Source organism: Rosa chinensis, chromosome 4 (genome assembly GCF_002994745.2).
Source record: "Rosa chinensis cultivar Old Blush chromosome 4, RchiOBHm-V2, whole genome shotgun sequence".
NCBI lineage: Eukaryota > Viridiplantae > Streptophyta > Magnoliopsida > Rosales > Rosaceae > Rosa > Rosa chinensis.
This window is the reverse complement of record NC_037091.1, coordinates 30,902,613-30,920,490: the sequence shown is the minus strand read 5'-3', so window position 1 is coordinate 30,920,490 and position 17,878 is coordinate 30,902,613. Positions and strand designations below refer to the sequence as shown.

Sequence of the window (17,878 nt, the reverse complement as noted above, 5' to 3'; positions counted from 1 at the left end):
AAATAGCGGAGCAAAGTGTATCCTGTTGGTGATAATTGAGGAACACTTGGTAAAGAGAAATGTTAGCTCCGGTGTTGATATGTATGACCAGAAATAGTCGAGTTGTACCACAAGAAATTAGAAACTGGAAATGTTACGGGTACTGGAGTCCGACATGAAAAGTAAACTATTATTGACAGTTTGACCAATCATGAAATTTCGAGGACGAAATTTATTTAAGGGGGTGGAACTGTGAGCCCCAGAAAAATGTATCGAGCTTAATAGAGATCGTACGCAAAATTATTCAACGATCTCGATCAATGTCAAGATGCTCGAGGAAATTTTCAGAATTATACATAAAGTGAAATCCTCAATTTAGGAGGTGGACGGTAAAGTTTACGGCACGACGAGTTCGTGGAAATTTTCGGGGAATTTTCCGGATACCAGAGCTATTTTTAACTATTTTTCCGAAGTTTTTGAGATTTTAGAAATTAATTAGAGAAATGGAAAATAGGTGGTGCGATCCTAGCCTTCCATTCTCTCCACCGCTTGATCTTAGCCTTTCATGTTAATTGGACCACTCTACTTATAGGTGTTGATCAAATCAACGAGAGAGAGAGAGAAAACGAGACCTCGGTGCTCTCAGGCCGAAGCACGACCCGACCGAGGAAACCCAGCCAGAACGCCGACCTCCGGCCACCCCACGGCGGCGCACAGCCATCATTCTCTTCGTCTCGATGTCGTCTACCCTCCGGTGGTCTCTGATCATCCATGCATCGATCGTAGACGGAGAATTGACGACTGGAAGCTTTGTGTCTTCTCCGGCGAGTTCTGCAATTCCCGGCGACTCCGACCACCTTCTGAGCTACTTGTGGTATGAAACCTCACCTCCTCGTCGTGCTTAACAAGCCTTTGTAATTAGATTTTCGATTAAATCAAGTTTTGACAAACTGGTTTCTGGGTTGGTTTCGGGTTCGATGTCGTGGATGCCGCCGACGACTGCTCCAACGCTTCTGGGCTTGGTTTCAGTCGTCACTACACTTGCAGAGGAGAAATTGTGAAGCTTGCTGCGTCGTTTGCATCGAAACTCACTAGTTCATCATCGGCCAGTTTCGACAGTAAGAGTGTAAAACTGAGCTCGATTCAAGTAGTTCTTGAAGGTATAATTCGAACCATGTGTTAAAGTTTTGTTCTTGTTATGGTAATCCAGAGCTAGTGAACTGAGTTGGTTGGGCTTGATTGAGATTGAAATTCTGCTTTTCTGTACTCTTCGACAGTTTGGTTGAGTGTGGTGATTTTGGTTTGATACGTTGAAATTGGAGTTTGGTTATTGTCATGCAAATCCGAAGTTAGTAGCTTGAGTTGATAATCTGTTATGGTGGCCTTGAAATGGACATTTGGTTGGTTGAATGTTGTATAAGCTTGATTGCGTGTGCAGCATGGACTGTGTGTCGATTTGAATGGACTGTGATTATAAAGATTGTATTGTGGCAGTGTGTCAAATGGTGTTCTTGTTAAATCTGTGTTCAAGGCCAGTTCAAGTATCATTGCTAAAATTGGAATTATGATGTGGAAAATGGCCTAAAATAATATTGGGTGTCCATAGTAACTTCCGACGAATTACTATGTGACGAAATTGTTAAGGATACTCGAATTCATTTGTTCATGAAGTTGGGAATTTGTTATAACATTGGTTTGCATAAGCATTTTGTAAAAATGACCGTGAGTAAAGAAAAGAAATGTGTATATATTGGGTGGCTTGAGTAAAGTTTTAGTGCACCTAATATATTGGGTTGATATCTTAATATCAAGTCATTGTTCGGTAATTTGAGTTAATTATCGAACCGGTCTCGATTAGTGAAACGTGGACAAATTGGTCAACTCCTGGTCAAACTAGGAAAAGTTGGTTGGACGATTTATTAATCGTCGATATTCCATATAATTGTTCAATAGATTATTAACGGTCGAAATGTCGGAATCTAGGACTCCAGTTATCCAAGGAACAGAAGGTTCGCAACTCTCGGAGTACGTGAGAGAACGCATCGGAATCCAGGTAGGGATTCAGGACTCTCCTCGGTTTGTGAGTTTCTTTTATATTTTATTAATGTGATGCATGATAAGTGGTATGGGTTGGTTATGTAAAATGCAATGTACACTAACCAATCCGTGAGAAAATATGTGATGGCTTGAGAGCGAAGGGTGGCTCTGACTTCCTTGGGTTCGATCCCCAAAACCTCCGGAGGGTTAGCTATACCGGTCGTCCGAGTATCTGCAATCACGGACTCGGTACGTGTGTATAGCTAGGTAGTGGACGTTCTCGCTACGCTTACCTGGTGATAAATTAATTTGAGGTAAGGTCGAGTAGTGGGTCTATGGGACCGGCCATCAGGTAATACTGAGATTTGGCGCCGTGTTTATTTAAGCATCATGCATCGGTTTTCAAGTTGAAAAACATTAAAGTTTTTCGTTCTTTTAAATATTTGGTTTAAATATGTTTTCATACTGGGCAGCCCAAATATTTGTTTATTGGTTTTGAGTCAATTTGAGGTAGAGTTCCTGTTGAGCAGCGAGGACGAAAGCTCACCCCCTACAACAGTATGGATGCAGGTACTGTGCACTGGTGACGGGACAATAGCGGACGGAGCTGGGTGTGCAGAACAAGTTTGGTAAACCACCTTCTGGGCTTTATTCTGATTTCCAGTTCTCGAACTCCGTGTTTCGGAACTTGTGGTTATTTAGCATCGTGTCAAAGTTAGTTGAATTCTCTTTCATTGAAATTCATACCTCGTGTGATCCTTATCCAAGTACTGGATGAGTGAAATAGATATCAGCAACTCTAGTTCTTCACCTCAAAAATATCGATAGCTTCCGCTGTGTGTTGCAAAAAGTTTTCTAACGAAATGCCTAGCGGTCCTCTAGAATGTGAATCGAGCTTTCGGTTTATATTTTAGAGCTCCGCGGCACTGTAACGTGCCCAAGCTGGTGAGGTGCGGTTTGGGGCGTTACAGAAAGTGGTATCAGAGCAATGCTTCCAAGTTTTCGATTTCAACGATTTAAAAACCTCTGAAACCCGAAAAAGTTTCTGTCGGCTCGTTAAAATTTCCAAGTCTTGGTAAAACGTTGACTTGGGAAATGGTTGTTCAAGAACGTGTTTCGGAAGTCGGAACCTTTGACTTGAAAAGTTGTTAGAAATTCTACCTAACGTTTGAAAAGGTTTGACTTCCCGTTACTGTTCAAAAGTTTTGGTTTTCGGTGTTTACTATTTACGTTAAACCCGTACCGACTTTGAAATGTGTTTTGTCGGAAAGACGCTTTTAACCTAAAAAGGGCAGTTTTAGCGGAAAAATCGTTGTTTACCCTTAACGTGGGTTTTTACATTTGAGGTTTTTGAACAAAACCTTACACTGATTTAAACAGTGTTTCGAGGTTCGTCTAAAGTCTTGATTTCCAGTTACGTGGGAGATTTTAGGAATTTCTTTACCATGAAATTCCAGTTCACTCCTTCGTAGTGAGAAATGATTGTTGCCAGTGTGTGTTCATATAATTACAACTCTTCACGCGGTTTAGGGCCCGACTGGCCACCGGATCACCCCTAATGTATATCGCGGTTGAAAGTTGTTAATTACTGAATACAACTTGCAATAAATAAATGACTCTGGAGTTATTCTCCGAAACTTCGACGTGTTGTCAGTCGGAACTATTGTTTGTTTTGTTTTTGGATTCTTTAATCCGAAAATCATTATCCCTTCTTCGAAAGGTTGACTTATGTTCCGACTTGTCTTTGAAATTGAAGTTGTGGTTGCGTGATTTTCTATACTTTTGAATGTTGTTATATTGTTGGATTCACTTACCGATTTGGTTGTTTGCCATCGCTTTGTTCAGTGAATCTGGTTCGTTAAAAATTGTGCTTATTGCTACCGAAGTTGGACTTGCTAATTGATTCTTCCTTGGATACCTTGTCGAGTCTAGTTCCCTTGATTACTTCCACAGACTCGATTGTTGTGATTTGTTTTAAATTCTTTTCAAGTCTAACTGTTATATGTTTATACATTATGTGAATTGGTTTATGGATTCACTTCCAAATTGTGCATAATCATGTGAATCCTGTTCATTGAAATATTGTTGGTAGGACTCGATGTTGCATCTGTCTTGTAATCTTTATCGAGTCCAATTACTGTTCATCCTTTTATTTGTTCTTGAAATTTGAACAAGTATTGCCACCCAAAGCTCCTCCACAGTGCACAGACTGCGAGAAAGATTATGTGGGCCCAGTATGAGGTAATAGTAAAAAGGAAAAGGTACGTGAACGACAAACTTTAGGTCCCTATAAGCATAGTGGATGTTTGGACATGGAAATTGTCTTGTGAGTTTCTTTTGATTGTTGAGTAGTGTTAATTGTTGCTCTCATGTTAGTCTTGACTTGAAATGTCATTTGACAACTCTCGAGGAATTTGAATCATTATTTCGGGAAGATCCTGTCGAGCACAACTCGTTGACGTTTCTTGTGCCTCTGGGGTATGAGTCAAGGAAAAGTGGATCTTCAGCTACTTAATCTACTGAACAGCGGAATGAAATTCCTCGCTTAGACCTGTCGACTTCGAAATTAAGTAAGAGAGATTTAATTGTGCTTTAGTGCTCGCCATTTGACATTGCTTGTGAAATTTTAGGATTGTAAAATCTGAAAGCATGGTTTCGGCGAGTGGTACCATGTAAGGTGTTGCTTTGGGGTAGCTGAGGAAGCTACGCGATTAGAAGATTTATGGGTTTGACTAAGGTCACCCTATGTTACACTTTGAGGTGTGTAGACCTCCTCTGGAATGCTTAAACAAGATAATGCGGATTCAGCGTGGACCCGAAGCGTGTCATAAGGAAAGAAGGAGAAGAGGTGTGCGTCCACCTTGCGACCTCTATGGTGACTTCTCAAATTATGTTTCTTCAACTCACTCGTATATGCGGCAGAAACTCCATGTCACTTATGGCTATAGTTAACTCGAGTTTTGGACGTTGAGATTCGCGTACGTACGAGAAAATAAGGCTACTTTGTTTCGTGGACCAAACCGCTCGACTCTAGGTGAAAGGTCATCAAGGCAAACGTATTTCAAGGAAGGGCAGGCGACTCGCTGGGATTCTGGCCATTTATAACAACACATGTTACCGGTAAGGATCCTAGAAAGACTGCGAGTATTTCTTCCTTCTAATAGTTACGTTGACTTTGATCTCCTCGTTTTGGTTGATGTTGTTTTACGATTCTCCAACCTTATTAAAGTTTTGGTTGTAGTTGAAATCATGCTAGTTCAACGTTGAAACCTCTCCAATTGAGTTGTTTCCGAGGTTTAGAAAATCTTGTGTTTTGAAAAGGTTTTTCGGGTTGCAAAAGTATTTCGAGTAAAGTGATTTCAAAGTTATTTTTAAAATTGTTTTCAATTCCAACAAATTTCACCCAAAGGTGGGGAATTTTAACCCTCCGAATTAGTCTCAAGGCTGAGATTTTTAATCTCAAAGTTTTGCTGACTTTCTGTTGTAGCAAATTTGGAATCAATTTCTAGTGACTCCCAGAGCTTCGAAATTTTGAAATTTTAACACAACAATGTGTGGCATCTTTGCCAATGATCTGGAAAATTTTCACTTCCTTTGTCTTCCCTTCTTGGAAGTTTACGGATTTGGTATTGGAAATCATTTGGAATTTCCTAGAGCTCAAATTCCTTTCCTTAGGAAATTTGCAAAATGAAGTTTTGAGCATTGTTTTCGGTTGCTTATCCATATAAGTCAAGGTGAACTGTAGTAAGGGAGGATATTCTCTACACTACTAGATGATTGGCAACCGAAAGGCAAGAAAGAGACGTGCAAAGAACGAGAGGTAGAAAGCTTGCGTCGTCACCATTAGGAACGCAACTTGCGACTTCAGCGACATGGCTTGACATGGTCTGAACGACGGGTGCACTACGAGAAAATTCGTAAAGTTTCGTCACGTGGAAATTTGTGGAATAACTTTTGGAAATTTGCTGTTAGGTTCCGTCGTGCTTTTCTTGTATAACTTGACTAGAAAAGACGGATACTTAGCCAGCATCGCGTGTGGTTGTCCTTTTGAGGACAGATATGTTTACCACGATGAATCGCGAATTCCATGTTAGTGACAACCAGTGAATTGTTAACAGAGTGTTTTCCATTGGATGTTAATGGTCGTCAAAGCTACGGATCGCAGTGACAACGCCGACTTGTTCATCATAGTTGACGTGGGTTCCACGTGAGGAACATAAGTTTACCTACGGGTAGTTGTATTTGACTACAAGTACTTAAGTATGTCTTTTGACAAAACTGCAATTCCCGGGACGTTGTACTTGTAATGAGCGGGAATTGGATGAAGACGTGAGTCGGCTTTGAGTTGCCAGCAGTGGCAATATTGAGTTAGGGTAACAAGGTTGGTAGTTACCCAGTATTATTTGGTATAGACATAAATTGTCTGTGGAAATGCCAAGTATGGCAGTGTTATGGGGAGAGTAATGGCAATGTTATGAGGAGAGTAGTGAGATTGTTAATCACTCAGTCCAGTTGTTCTAACAAATGTCTTGTGGTTACAGAAAAGTGAAAAATAGCGGAGCAAAGTGTATCCTGTTGGTGATAATTGAGGAACACTTGGTAAAGAGAAATGTTAGCTCCGGTGTTGATATGTATGACCAGAAATAGTCGAGTTGTACCACAAGAAATTAGAAACTGGAAATGTTACGGGTACTGGAGTCCGACATGAAAAGTAAACTATTATTGACAGTTTGACCAATCATGAAATTTCGAGGACGAAATTTATTTAAGGGGGGTGGAACTGTGAGCCCCAGAAAAATGTATCGAGCTTAATAGAGATCGTACGCAAAATTATTCAACGATCTCGATCAATGTCAAGATGCTCGAGGAAATTTTCAGAATTATACATAAAGTGAAATCCTCAATTTAGGAGGTGGACGGTAAAGTTTACGGCACGACGAGTTCGTGGAAATTTTCGGGGAATTTTCCGGATACCAGAGCTATTTTTAACTATTTTTCCGAAGTTTTTGAGATTTTAGAAATTAATTAGAGAAATGGAAAATAGGTGGTGCGATCCTAGCCTTCCATTCTCTCCACCGCTTGATCTTAGCCTTTCATGTTAATTGGACCACTCTACTTATAGGTGTTGATCAAATCAACGAGAGAGAGAGAGAAAACGAGACCTCGGTGCTCTCAGGCCGAAGCACGACCCGACCGAGGAAACCCAGCCAGAACGCCGACCTCCGGCCACCCCACGGCGGCGCACAGCCATCATTCTCTTCGTCTCGATGTCGTCTACCCTCCGGTGGTCTCTGATCATCCATGCATCGATCGTAGACGGAGAATTGACGACTGGAAGCTTTGTGTCTTCTCCGGCGAGTTCTGCAATTCCCGGCGACTCCGACCACCTTCTGAGCTACTTGTGGTATGAAACCTCACCTCCTCGTCGTGCTTAACAAGCCTTTGTAATTAGATTTTCGATTAAATCAAGTTTTGACAAACTGGTTTCTGGGTTGGTTTCGGGTTCGATGTCGTGGATGCCGCCGACGACTGCTCCAACGCTTCTGGGCTTGGTTTCAGTCGTCACTACACTTGCAGAGGAGAAATTGTGAAGCTTGCTGCGTCGTTTGCATCGAAACTCACTAGTTCATCATCGGCCAGTTTCGACAGTAAGAGTGTAAAACTGAGCTCGATTCAAGTAGTTCTTGAAGGTATAATTCGAACCATGTGTTAAAGTTTTGTTCTTGTTATGGTAATCCAGAGCTAGTGAACTGAGTTGGTTGGGCTTGATTGAGATTGAAATTCTGCTTTTCTGTACTCTTCGACAGTTTGGTTGAGTGTGGTGATTTTGGTTTGATACGTTGAAATTGGAGTTTGGTTATTGTCATGCAAATCCGAAGTTAGTAGCTTGAGTTGATAATCTGTTATGGTGGCCTTGAAATGGACATTTGGTTGGTTGAATGTTGTATAAGCTTGATTGCGTGTGCAGCATGGACTGTGTGTCGATTTGAATGGACTGTGATTATAAAGATTGTATTGTGGCAGTGTGTCAAATGGTGTTCTTGTTAAATCTGTGTTCAAGGCCAGTTCAAGTATCATTGCTAAAATTGGAATTATGATGTGGAAAATGGCCTAAAATAATATTGGGTGTCCATAGTAACTTCCGACGAATTACTATGTGACGAAATTGTTAAGGATACTCGAATTCATTTGTTCATGAAGTTGGGAATTTGTTATAACATTGGTTTGCATAAGCATTTTGTAAAAATGACCGTGAGTAAAGAAAAGAAATGTGTATATATTGGGTGGCTTGAGTAAAGTTTTAGTGCACCTAATATATTGGGTTGATATCTTAATATCAAGTCATTGTTCGGTAATTTGAGTTAATTATCGAACCGGTCTCGATTAGTGAAACGTGGACAAATTGGTCAACTCCTGGTCAAACTAGGAAAAGTTGGTTGGACGATTTATTAATCGTCGATATTCCATATAATTGTTCAATAGATTATTAACGGTCGAAATGTCGGAATCTAGGACTCCAGTTATCCAAGGAACAGAAGGTTCGCAACTCTCGGAGTACGTGAGAGAACGCATCGGAATCCAGGTAGGGATTCAGGACTCTCCTCGGTTTGTGAGTTTCTTTTATATTTTATTAATGTGATGCATGATAAGTGGTATGGGTTGGTTATGTAAAATGCAATGTACACTAACCAATCCGTGAGAAAATATGTGATGGCTTGAGAGCGAAGGGTGGCTCTGACTTCCTTGGGTTCGATCCCCAAAACCTCCGGAGGGTTAGCTATACCGGTCGTCCGAGTATCTGCAATCACGGACTCGGTACGTGTGTATAGCTAGGTAGTGGACGTTCTCGCTACGCTTACCTGGTGATAAATTAATTTGAGGTAAGGTCGAGTAGTGGGTCTATGGGACCGGCCATCAGGTAATACTGAGATTTGGCGCCGTGTTTATTTAAGCATCATGCATCGGTTTTCAAGTTGAAAAACATTAAAGTTTTTCGTTCTTTTAAATATTTGGTTTAAATATGTTTTCATACTGGGCAGCCCAAATATTTGTTTATTGGTTTTGAGTCAATTTGAGGTAGAGTTCCTGTTGAGCAGCGAGGACGAAAGCTCACCCCCTACAACAGTATGGATGCAGGTACTGTGCACTGGTGACGGGACAATAGCGGACGGAGCTGGGTGTGCAGAACAAGTTTGGTAAACCACCTTCTGGGCTTTATTCTGATTTCCAGTTCTCGAACTCCGTGTTTCGGAACTTGTGGTTATTTAGCATCGTGTCAAAGTTAGTTGAATTCTCTTTCATTGAAATTCATACCTCGTGTGATCCTTATCCAAGTACTGGATGAGTGAAATAGATATCAGCAACTCTAGTTCTTCACCTCAAAAATATCGATAGCTTCCGCTGTGTGTTGCAAAAAGTTTTCTAACGAAATGCCTAGCGGTCCTCTAGAATGTGAATCGAGCTTTCGGTTTATATTTTAGAGCTCCGCGGCACTGTAACGTGCCCAAGCTGGTGAGGTGCGGTTTGGGGCGTTACAGAAAGTGGTATCAGAGCAATGCTTCCAAGTTTTCGATTTCAACGATTTAAAAACCTCTGAAACCCGAAAAAGTTTCTGTCGGCTCGTTAAAATTTCCAAGTCTTGGTAAAACGTTGACTTGGGAAATGGTTGTTCAAGAACGTGTTTCGGAAGTCGGAACCTTTGACTTGAAAAGTTGTTAGAAATTCTACCTAACGTTTGAAAAGGTTTGACTTCCCGTTACTGTTCAAAAGTTTTGGTTTTCGGTGTTTACTATTTACGTTAAACCCGTACCGACTTTGAAATGTGTTTTGTCGGAAAGACGCTTTTAACCTAAAAAGGGCAGTTTTAGCGGAAAAATCGTTGTTTACCCTTAACGTGGGTTTTTACATTTGAGGTTTTTGAACAAAACCTTACACTGATTTAAACAGTGTTTCGAGGTTCGTCTAAAGTCTTGATTTCCAGTTACGTGGGAGATTTTAGGAATTTCTTTACCATGAAATTCCAGTTCACTCCTTCGTAGTGAGAAATGATTGTTGCCAGTGTGTGTTCATATAATTACAACTCTTCACGCGGTTTAGGGCCCGACTGGCCACCGGATCACCCCTAATGTATATCGCGGTTGAAAGTTGTTAATTACTGAATACAACTTGCAATAAATAAATGACTCTGGAGTTATTCTCCGAAACTTCGACGTGTTGTCAGTCGGAACTATTGTTTGTTTTGTTTTTGGATTCTTTAATCCGAAAATCATTATCCCTTCTTCGAAAGGTTGACTTATGTTCCGACTTGTCTTTGAAATTGAAGTTGTGGTTGCGTGATTTTCTATACTTTTGAATGTTGTTATATTGTTGGATTCACTTACCGATTTGGTTGTTTGCCATCGCTTTGTTCAGTGAATCTGGTTCGTTAAAAATTGTGCTTATTGCTACCGAAGTTGGACTTGCTAATTGATTCTTCCTTGGATACCTTGTCGAGTCTAGTTCCCTTGATTACTTCCACAGACTCGATTGTTGTGATTTGTTTTAAATTCTTTTCAAGTCTAACTGTTATATGTTTATACATTATGTGAATTGGTTTATGGATTCACTTCCAAATTGTGCATAATCATGTGAATCCTGTTCATTGAAATATTGTTGGTAGGACTCGATGTTGCATCTGTCTTGTAATCTTTATCGAGTCCAGTTACTGTTCATCCTTTTATTTGTTCTTGAAATTTGAACAAGTATTGCCACCCAAAGCTCCTCCACAGTGCACAGACTGCGAGAAAGATTATGTGGGCCCAGTATGAGGTAATAGTAAAAAGGAAAAGGTACGTGAACGACAAACTTTAGGTCCCTATAAGCATAGTGGATGTTTGGACATGGAAATTGTCTTGTGAGTTTCTTTTGATTGTTGAGTAGTGTTAATTGTTGCTCTCATGTTAGTCTTGACTTGAAATGTCATTTGACAACTCTCGAGGAATTTGAATCATTATTTCGGGAAGATCCTGTCGAGCACAACTCGTTGACGTTTCTTGTGCCTCTGGGGTATGAGTCAAGGAAAAGTGGATCTTCAGCTACTTAATCTACTGAACAGCGGAATGAAATTCCTCGCTTAGACCTGTCGACTTCGAAATTAAGTAAGAGAGATTTAATTGTGCTTTAGTGCTCGCCATTTGACATTGCTTGTGAAATTTTAGGATTGTAAAATCTGAAAGCATGGTTTCGGCGAGTGGTACCATGTAAGGTGTTGCTTTGGGGTAGCTGAGGAAGCTACGCGATTAGAAGATTTATGGGTTTGACTAAGGTCACCCTATGTTACACTTTGAGGTGTGTAGACCTCCTCTGGAATGCTTAAACAAGATAATGCGGATTCAGCGTGGACCCGAAGCGTGTCATAAGGAAAGAAGGAGAAGAGGTGTGCGTCCACCTTGCGACCTCTATGGTGACTTCTCAAATTATGTTTCTTCAACTCACTCGTATATGCGGCAGAAACTCCATGTCACTTATGGCTATAGTTAACTCGAGTTTTGGACGTTGAGATTCGCGTACGTACGAGAAAATAAGGCTACTTTGTTTCGTGGACCAAACCGCTCGACTCTAGGTGAAAGGTCATCAAGGCAAACGTATTTCAAGGAAGGGCAGGCGACTCGCTGGGATTCTGGCCATTTATAACAACACGTGTTACCGGTAAGGATCCTAGAAAGACTGCGAGTATTTCTTCCTTCTAATAGTTACGTTGACTTTGATCTCCTCGTTTTGGTTGATGTTGTTTTACGATTCTCCAACCTTATTAAAGTTTTGGTTGTAGTTGAAATCATGCTAGTTCAACGTTGAAACCTCTCCAATTGAGTTGTTTCCGAGGTTTAGAAAATCTTGTGTTTTGAAAAGGTTTTTCGGGTTGCAAAAGTATTTCGAGTAAAGTGATTTCAAAGTTATTTTTAAAATTGTTTTCAATTCCAACAAATTTCACCCAAAGGTGGGGAATTTTAACCCTCCGAATTAGTCTCAAGGCTGAGATTTTTAATCTCAAAGTTTTGCTGACTTTCTGTTGTAGCAAATTTGGAATCAATTTCTAGTGACTCCCAGAGCTTCGAAATTTTGAAATTTTAACACAACAATGTGTGGCATCTTTGCCAATGATCTGGAAAATTTTCACTTCCTTTGTCTTCCCTTCTTGGAAGTTTACGGATTTGGTATTGGAAATCATTTGGAATTTCCTAGAGCTCAAATTCCTTTCCTTAGGAAATTTGCAAAATGAAGTTTTGAGCATTGTTTTCGGTTGCTTATCCATATAAGTCAAGGTGAACTGTAGTAAGGGAGGATATTCTCTACACTACTAGATGATTGGCAACCGAAAGGCAAGAAAGAGACGTGCAAAGAACGAGAGGTAGAAAGCTTGCGTCGTCACCATTAGGAACGCAACTTGCGACTTCAGCGACATGGCTTGACATGGTCTGAACGACGGGTGCACTACGAGAAAATTCGTAAAGTTTCGTCACGTGGAAATTTGTGGAATAACTTTTGGAAATTTGCTGTTAGGTTCCGTCGTGCTTTTCTTGTATAACTTGACTAGAAAAGACGGATACTTAGCCAGCATCGCGTGTGGTTGTCCTTTTGAGGACAGATATGTTTACCACGATGAATCGCGAATTCCATGTTAGTGACAACCAGTGAATTGTTAACAGAGTGTTTTCCATTGGATGTTAATGGTCGTCAAAGCTACGGATCGCAGTGACAACGCCGACTTGTTCATCATAGTTGACGTGGGTTCCACGTGAGGAACATAAGTTTACCTACGGGTAGTTGTATTTGACTACAAGTACTTAAGTATGTCTTTTGACAAAACTGCAATTCCCGGGACGTTGTACTTGTAATGAGCGGGAATTGGATGAAGACGTGAGTCGGCTTTGAGTTGCCAGCAGTGGCAATATTGAGTTAGGGTAACAAGGTTGGTAGTTACCCAGTATTATTTGGTATAGACATAAATTGTCTGTGGAAATGCCAAGTATGGCAGTGTTATGGGGAGAGTAATGGCAATGTTATGAGCAGAGTAGTGAGATTGTTAATCACTCAGTCCAGTTGTTCTAACAAATGTCTTGTGGTTACAGAAAAGTGAAAAATAGCGGAGCAAAGTGTATCCTGTTGGTGATAATTGAGGAACACTTGGTAAAGAGAAATGTTAGCTCCGGTGTTGATATGTATGACCAGAAATAGTCGAGTTGTACCACAAGAAATTAGAAACTGGAAATGTTACGGGTACTGGAGTCCGACATGAAAAGTAAACTATTATTGACAGTTTGACCAATCATGAAATTTCGAGGACGAAATTTATTTAAGGGGGGTGGAACTGTGAGCCCCAGAAAAATGTATCGAGCTTAATAGAGATCGTACGCAAAATTATTCAACGATCTCGATCAATGTCAAGATGCTCGAGGAAATTTTCAGAATTATACATAAAGTGAAATCCTCAATTTAGGAGGTGGACGGTAAAGTTTACGGCACGACGAGTTCGTGGAAATTTTCGGGGAATTTTCCGGATACCAGAGCTATTTTTAACTATTTTTCCGAAGTTTTTGAGATTTTAGAAATTAATTAGAGAAATGGAAAATAGGTGGTGCGATCCTAGCCTTCCATTCTCTCCACCGCTTGATCTTAGCCTTTCATGTTAATTGGACCACTCTACTTATAGGTGTTGATCAAATCAACGAGAGAGAGAGAGAAAACGAGACCTCGGTGCTCTCAGGCCGAAGCACGACCCGACCGAGGAAACCCAGCCAGAACGCCGACCTCCGGCCACCCCACGGCGGCGCACAGCCATCATTCTCTTCGTCTCGATGTCGTCTACCCTCCGGTGGTCTCTGATCATCCATGCATCGATCGTAGACGGAGAATTGACGACTGGAAGCTTTGTGTCTTCTCCGGCGAGTTCTGCAATTCCCGGCGACTCCGACCACCTTCTGAGCTACTTGTGGTATGAAACCTCACCTCCTCGTCGTGCTTAACAAGCCTTTGTAATTAGATTTTCGATTAAATCAAGTTTTGACAAACTGGTTTCTGGGTTGGTTTCGGGTTCGATGTCGTGGATGCCGCCGACGACTGCTCCAACGCTTCTGGGCTTGGTTTCAGTCGTCACTACACTTGCAGAGGAGAAATTGTGAAGCTTGCTGCGTCGTTTGCATCGAAACTCACTAGTTCATCATCGGCCAGTTTCGACAGTAAGAGTGTAAAACTGAGCTCGATTCAAGTAGTTCTTGAAGGTATAATTCGAACCATGTGTTAAAGTTTTGTTCTTGTTATGGTAATCCAGAGCTAGTGAACTGAGTTGGTTGGGCTTGATTGAGATTGAAATTCTGCTTTTCTGTACTCTTCGACAGTTTGGTTGAGTGTGGTGATTTTGGTTTGATACGTTGAAATTGGAGTTTGGTTATTGTCATGCAAATCCGAAGTTAGTAGCTTGAGTTGATAATCTGTTATGGTGGCCTTGAAATGGACATTTGGTTGGTTGAATGTTGTATAAGCTTGATTGCGTGTGCAGCATGGACTGTGTGTCGATTTGAATGGACTGTGATTATAAAGATTGTATTGTGGCAGTGTGTCAAATGGTGTTCTTGTTAAATCTGTGTTCAAGGCCAGTTCAAGTATCATTGCTAAAATTGGAATTATGATGTGGAAAATGGCCTAAAATAATATTGGGTGTCCATAGTAACTTCCGACGAATTACTATGTGACGAAATTGTTAAGGATACTCGAATTCATTTGTTCATGAAGTTGGGAATTTGTTATAACATTGGTTTGCATAAGCATTTTGTAAAAATGACCGTGAGTAAAGAAAAGAAATGTGTATATATTGGGTGGCTTGAGTAAAGTTTTAGTGCACCTAATATATTGGGTTGATATCTTAATATCAAGTCATTGTTCGGTAATTTGAGTTAATTATCGAACCGGTCTCGATTAGTGAAACGTGGACAAATTGGTCAACTCCTGGTCAAACTAGGAAAAGTTGGTTGGACGATTTATTAATCGTCGATATTCCATATAATTGTTCAATAGATTATTAACGGTCGAAATGTCGGAATCTAGGACTCCAGTTATCCAAGGAACAGAAGGTTCGCAACTCTCGGAGTACGTGAGAGAACGCATCGGAATCCAGGTAGGGATTCAGGACTCTCCTCGGTTTGTGAGTTTCTTTTATATTTTATTAATGTGATGCATGATAAGTGGTATGGGTTGGTTATGTAAAATGCAATGTACACTAACCAATCCGTGAGAAAATATGTGATGGCTTGAGAGCGAAGGGTGGCTCTGACTTCCTTGGGTTCGATCCCCAAAACCTCCGGAGGGTTAGCTATACCGGTCGTCCGAGTATCTGCAATCACGGACTCGGTACGTGTGTATAGCTAGGTAGTGGACGTTCTCGCTACGCTTACCTGGTGATAAATTAATTTGAGGTAAGGTCGAGTAGTGGGTCTATGGGACCGGCCATCAGGTAATACTGAGATTTGGCGCCGTGTTTATTTAAGCATCATGCATCGGTTTTCAAGTTGAAAAACATTAAAGTTTTTCGTTCTTTTAAATATTTGGTTTAAATATGTTTTCATACTGGGCAGCCCAAATATTTGTTTATTGGTTTTGAGTCAATTTGAGGTAGAGTTCCTGTTGAGCAGCGAGGACGAAAGCTCACCCCCTACAACAGTATGGATGCAGGTACTGTGCACTGGTGACGGGACAATAGCGGACGGAGCTGGGTGTGCAGAACAAGTTTGGTAAACCACCTTCTGGGCTTTATTCTGATTTCCAGTTCTCGAACTCCGTGTTTCGGAACTTGTGGTTATTTAGCATCGTGTCAAAGTTAGTTGAATTCTCTTTCATTGAAATTCATACCTCGTGTGATCCTTATCCAAGTACTGGATGAGTGAAATAGATATCAGCAACTCTAGTTCTTCACCTCAAAAATATCGATAGCTTCCGCTGTGTGTTGCAAAAAGTTTTCTAACGAAATGCCTAGCGGTCCTCTAGAATGTGAATCGAGCTTTCGGTTTATATTTTAGAGCTCCGCGGCACTGTAACGTGCCCAAGCTGGTGAGGTGCGGTTTGGGGCGTTACATCATGTGCCAATTGTGCTGCCACAACACACCAACATGAGTCATTGCAACGAATGCATATATATATATATATATATATATATATATATATATTTGTGTTGGACATGTGTCTCCAACTATAAGTCCGCTATGTAGAACTCTTGACAGGCTATCTTTTTGTTTTTTTTTTTTTCGCTGGATTTGCGGATTGTCACTTTGATGAGACAGTCTTCCCGTTGTTAGGGGGAGATTAAAACGTCAACGTTCAACAGAAACGACAGGAATTGTCGTGGTCTGTCCCCACTATGTCTCATTTTGATCCCTTAAAAGTGATGAGATCACATATACATGCTGCAAACATGTCTGCAAGGATTGATGTCCCTACAGGAGGACATAGTGCCACCCAGAGGAGATGGGTACGGCACCACTACCATGGATGGTGGTATGGTGACGCCACAAAGTGGCATAATGGCGTCATAGGCCATGGGTTCCGCTAGAGAGCGTAGGAGACCCATAGGTTCGATGGATTCTCGTCCTAGGAAGAGAGCGAGTTTGGCACAACTTGATCCATTGATCATTGACACTCAAAATCCGTCTCATGAGAATATTCTGGATTATGGTTATGTCCAAGAGACATCGTTGGGGGACGCCTCAATGTTAGAACCAATTCCTGAGAATATAGAGATCTCTACGAACTACACTAGTGTACATGAGGACGTGGAATTATTGAAATCAATGACATCGAACCTTACTTCGTTGAATGTCAACGTAGAGAAAATTGGCCTAAATGGAAAGATGTGATTCAGGTTGAATTGGATTCACTAGCAAAGAGGAAGGATTTCGGGCCTGAGATGTCAACACCTCCTAACATAAAACCTGTTGACATTAATAGGTCTTCGTTAGATAGCGTGATGAGAAAAAGATATAATAATCTCGCCTTATGGCGCAAGGCTTCTCACAAAACGCCCTGGAATCGACTACGAGAAGACATATTCTCTCGTAATGGATGTCATTGCACTCCACTACCTTGTCAGTTTGGTAGTTTCCAAATAACTGAACATGCAGCTTACGAATGTGGTCACTATGTATCTCTATGGGGATCTAGATATGAAATATAATGAAGGTTCTTGTGGACTTCATTTACCCAAATCAAGTGACTCTTGACCACGGAGCGCATTTGCAATGAGGGTGAAACGCTCACTAAAGTGACTACTTGATTGGGAAGGGATATGATGAACTATGCCCCTGCATTTTCATGACAAGTTCTGGATTTGCAATTATCACGGTTTATGTTGATAAACATAATTGGAACCCTTGAGAGTTAAGGGAAACCGCTGAACACCTGAAATCCGAGTTTGAGATGAAGGACCTTGGGAGAACACGGTTTTGTCTAGATTTAGAACTTGTATACCGTGTCAATAAATGCTTTGCATTTTGATAAAGTCAAAGATGCACTCCCATGGTCGTCCTGAGTCTTGACCCTAAGAGGCGTTTCGTCCCAGGGATGATGACGAAGACGTGTTAATTGACAGAAGTGTCTTACCTAAGTGCAATAGGCGCATTATTGTACTTAACACTATACAAGATCGGACACCTCATTTTTTATGAACTTGTTTGCTAGATGTAGCCATGCGCCAACGCAACACCATTGGACTAGTATAAAGACAATCTTTCGTTACTTAAAATGTACGATAGATATGAGCTTGTTCTATCCCTGCAGAGAGAAAAGAATGACAGAAGAATGAGAACGGATCTCATTAGCCCAAGTGGCACCGTCCAAG

The 17,878-nt window shown here is 41.0% G+C and overlaps 3 protein-coding genes across 12 annotated transcripts; all 3 read left to right on the top strand.

The window, feature by feature from the left end:
* Positions 1 to 594: 594 nt before the first annotated feature.
* Positions 595 to 2,829, top strand: LOC112200671. 4 transcript variants are annotated; one of them, XM_040518910.1, is made up of 3 exons: positions 595 to 853; positions 934 to 1,139; positions 2,576 to 2,829. In XM_040518910.1, exons 1-3 carry the CDS (start codon positions 717 to 719, stop codon positions 2,647 to 2,649), a joined length of 417 nt encoding a protein of 138 aa, XP_040374844.1. In that variant the 5' UTR covers positions 595 to 716; the 3' UTR covers positions 2,650 to 2,829. The 4 variants fall into 4 exon arrangements, 3 of the variants coding, with proteins under 3 accessions (XP_040374844.1, XP_024197451.1, XP_040374845.1); XM_024341683.2 differs by having other exon boundaries at positions 952 to 1,139; positions 2,576 to 2,814; XM_040518911.1 differs by lacking the exon at positions 2,576 to 2,829 and adding an exon at positions 1,257 to 1,680.
* A 4,332-nt stretch (positions 2,830 to 7,161) lies between these two features.
* LOC112200698 lies at positions 7,162 to 9,396 on the top strand. 4 transcript variants are annotated; one of them, XM_040518914.1, is made up of 3 exons: positions 7,162 to 7,420; positions 7,501 to 7,706; positions 9,143 to 9,396. In XM_040518914.1, exons 1-3 carry the CDS (start codon positions 7,284 to 7,286, stop codon positions 9,214 to 9,216), a joined length of 417 nt encoding a protein of 138 aa, XP_040374848.1. In that variant the 5' UTR covers positions 7,162 to 7,283; the 3' UTR covers positions 9,217 to 9,396. The 4 variants fall into 4 exon arrangements, 3 of the variants coding, with proteins under 3 accessions (XP_040374848.1, XP_024197475.1, XP_040374849.1); XM_024341707.2 differs by having other exon boundaries at positions 7,519 to 7,706; positions 9,143 to 9,381; XM_040518915.1 differs by lacking the exon at positions 9,143 to 9,396 and adding an exon at positions 7,824 to 8,247.
* A 4,332-nt stretch (positions 9,397 to 13,728) lies between these two features.
* LOC112200699 lies at positions 13,729 to 16,087 on the top strand. Of its 4 annotated transcripts, none has more exons than XM_040518904.1 (3): positions 13,729 to 13,987; positions 14,068 to 14,273; positions 15,710 to 16,087. In XM_040518904.1, the coding sequence occupies exons 1-3, from the start codon at positions 13,851 to 13,853 to the stop codon at positions 15,781 to 15,783; spliced, it is 417 nt and encodes a 138-aa protein (XP_040374838.1). In that variant the 5' UTR covers positions 13,729 to 13,850; the 3' UTR covers positions 15,784 to 16,087. The 4 variants fall into 4 exon arrangements, 3 of the variants coding, with proteins under 3 accessions (XP_040374838.1, XP_024197478.1, XP_040374839.1); XM_024341710.2 differs by having other exon boundaries at positions 14,086 to 14,273; positions 15,710 to 15,957; XM_040518905.1 differs by lacking the exon at positions 15,710 to 16,087 and adding an exon at positions 14,391 to 14,814.
* The last annotated feature ends 1,791 nt before the right edge of the window (positions 16,088 to 17,878 follow it).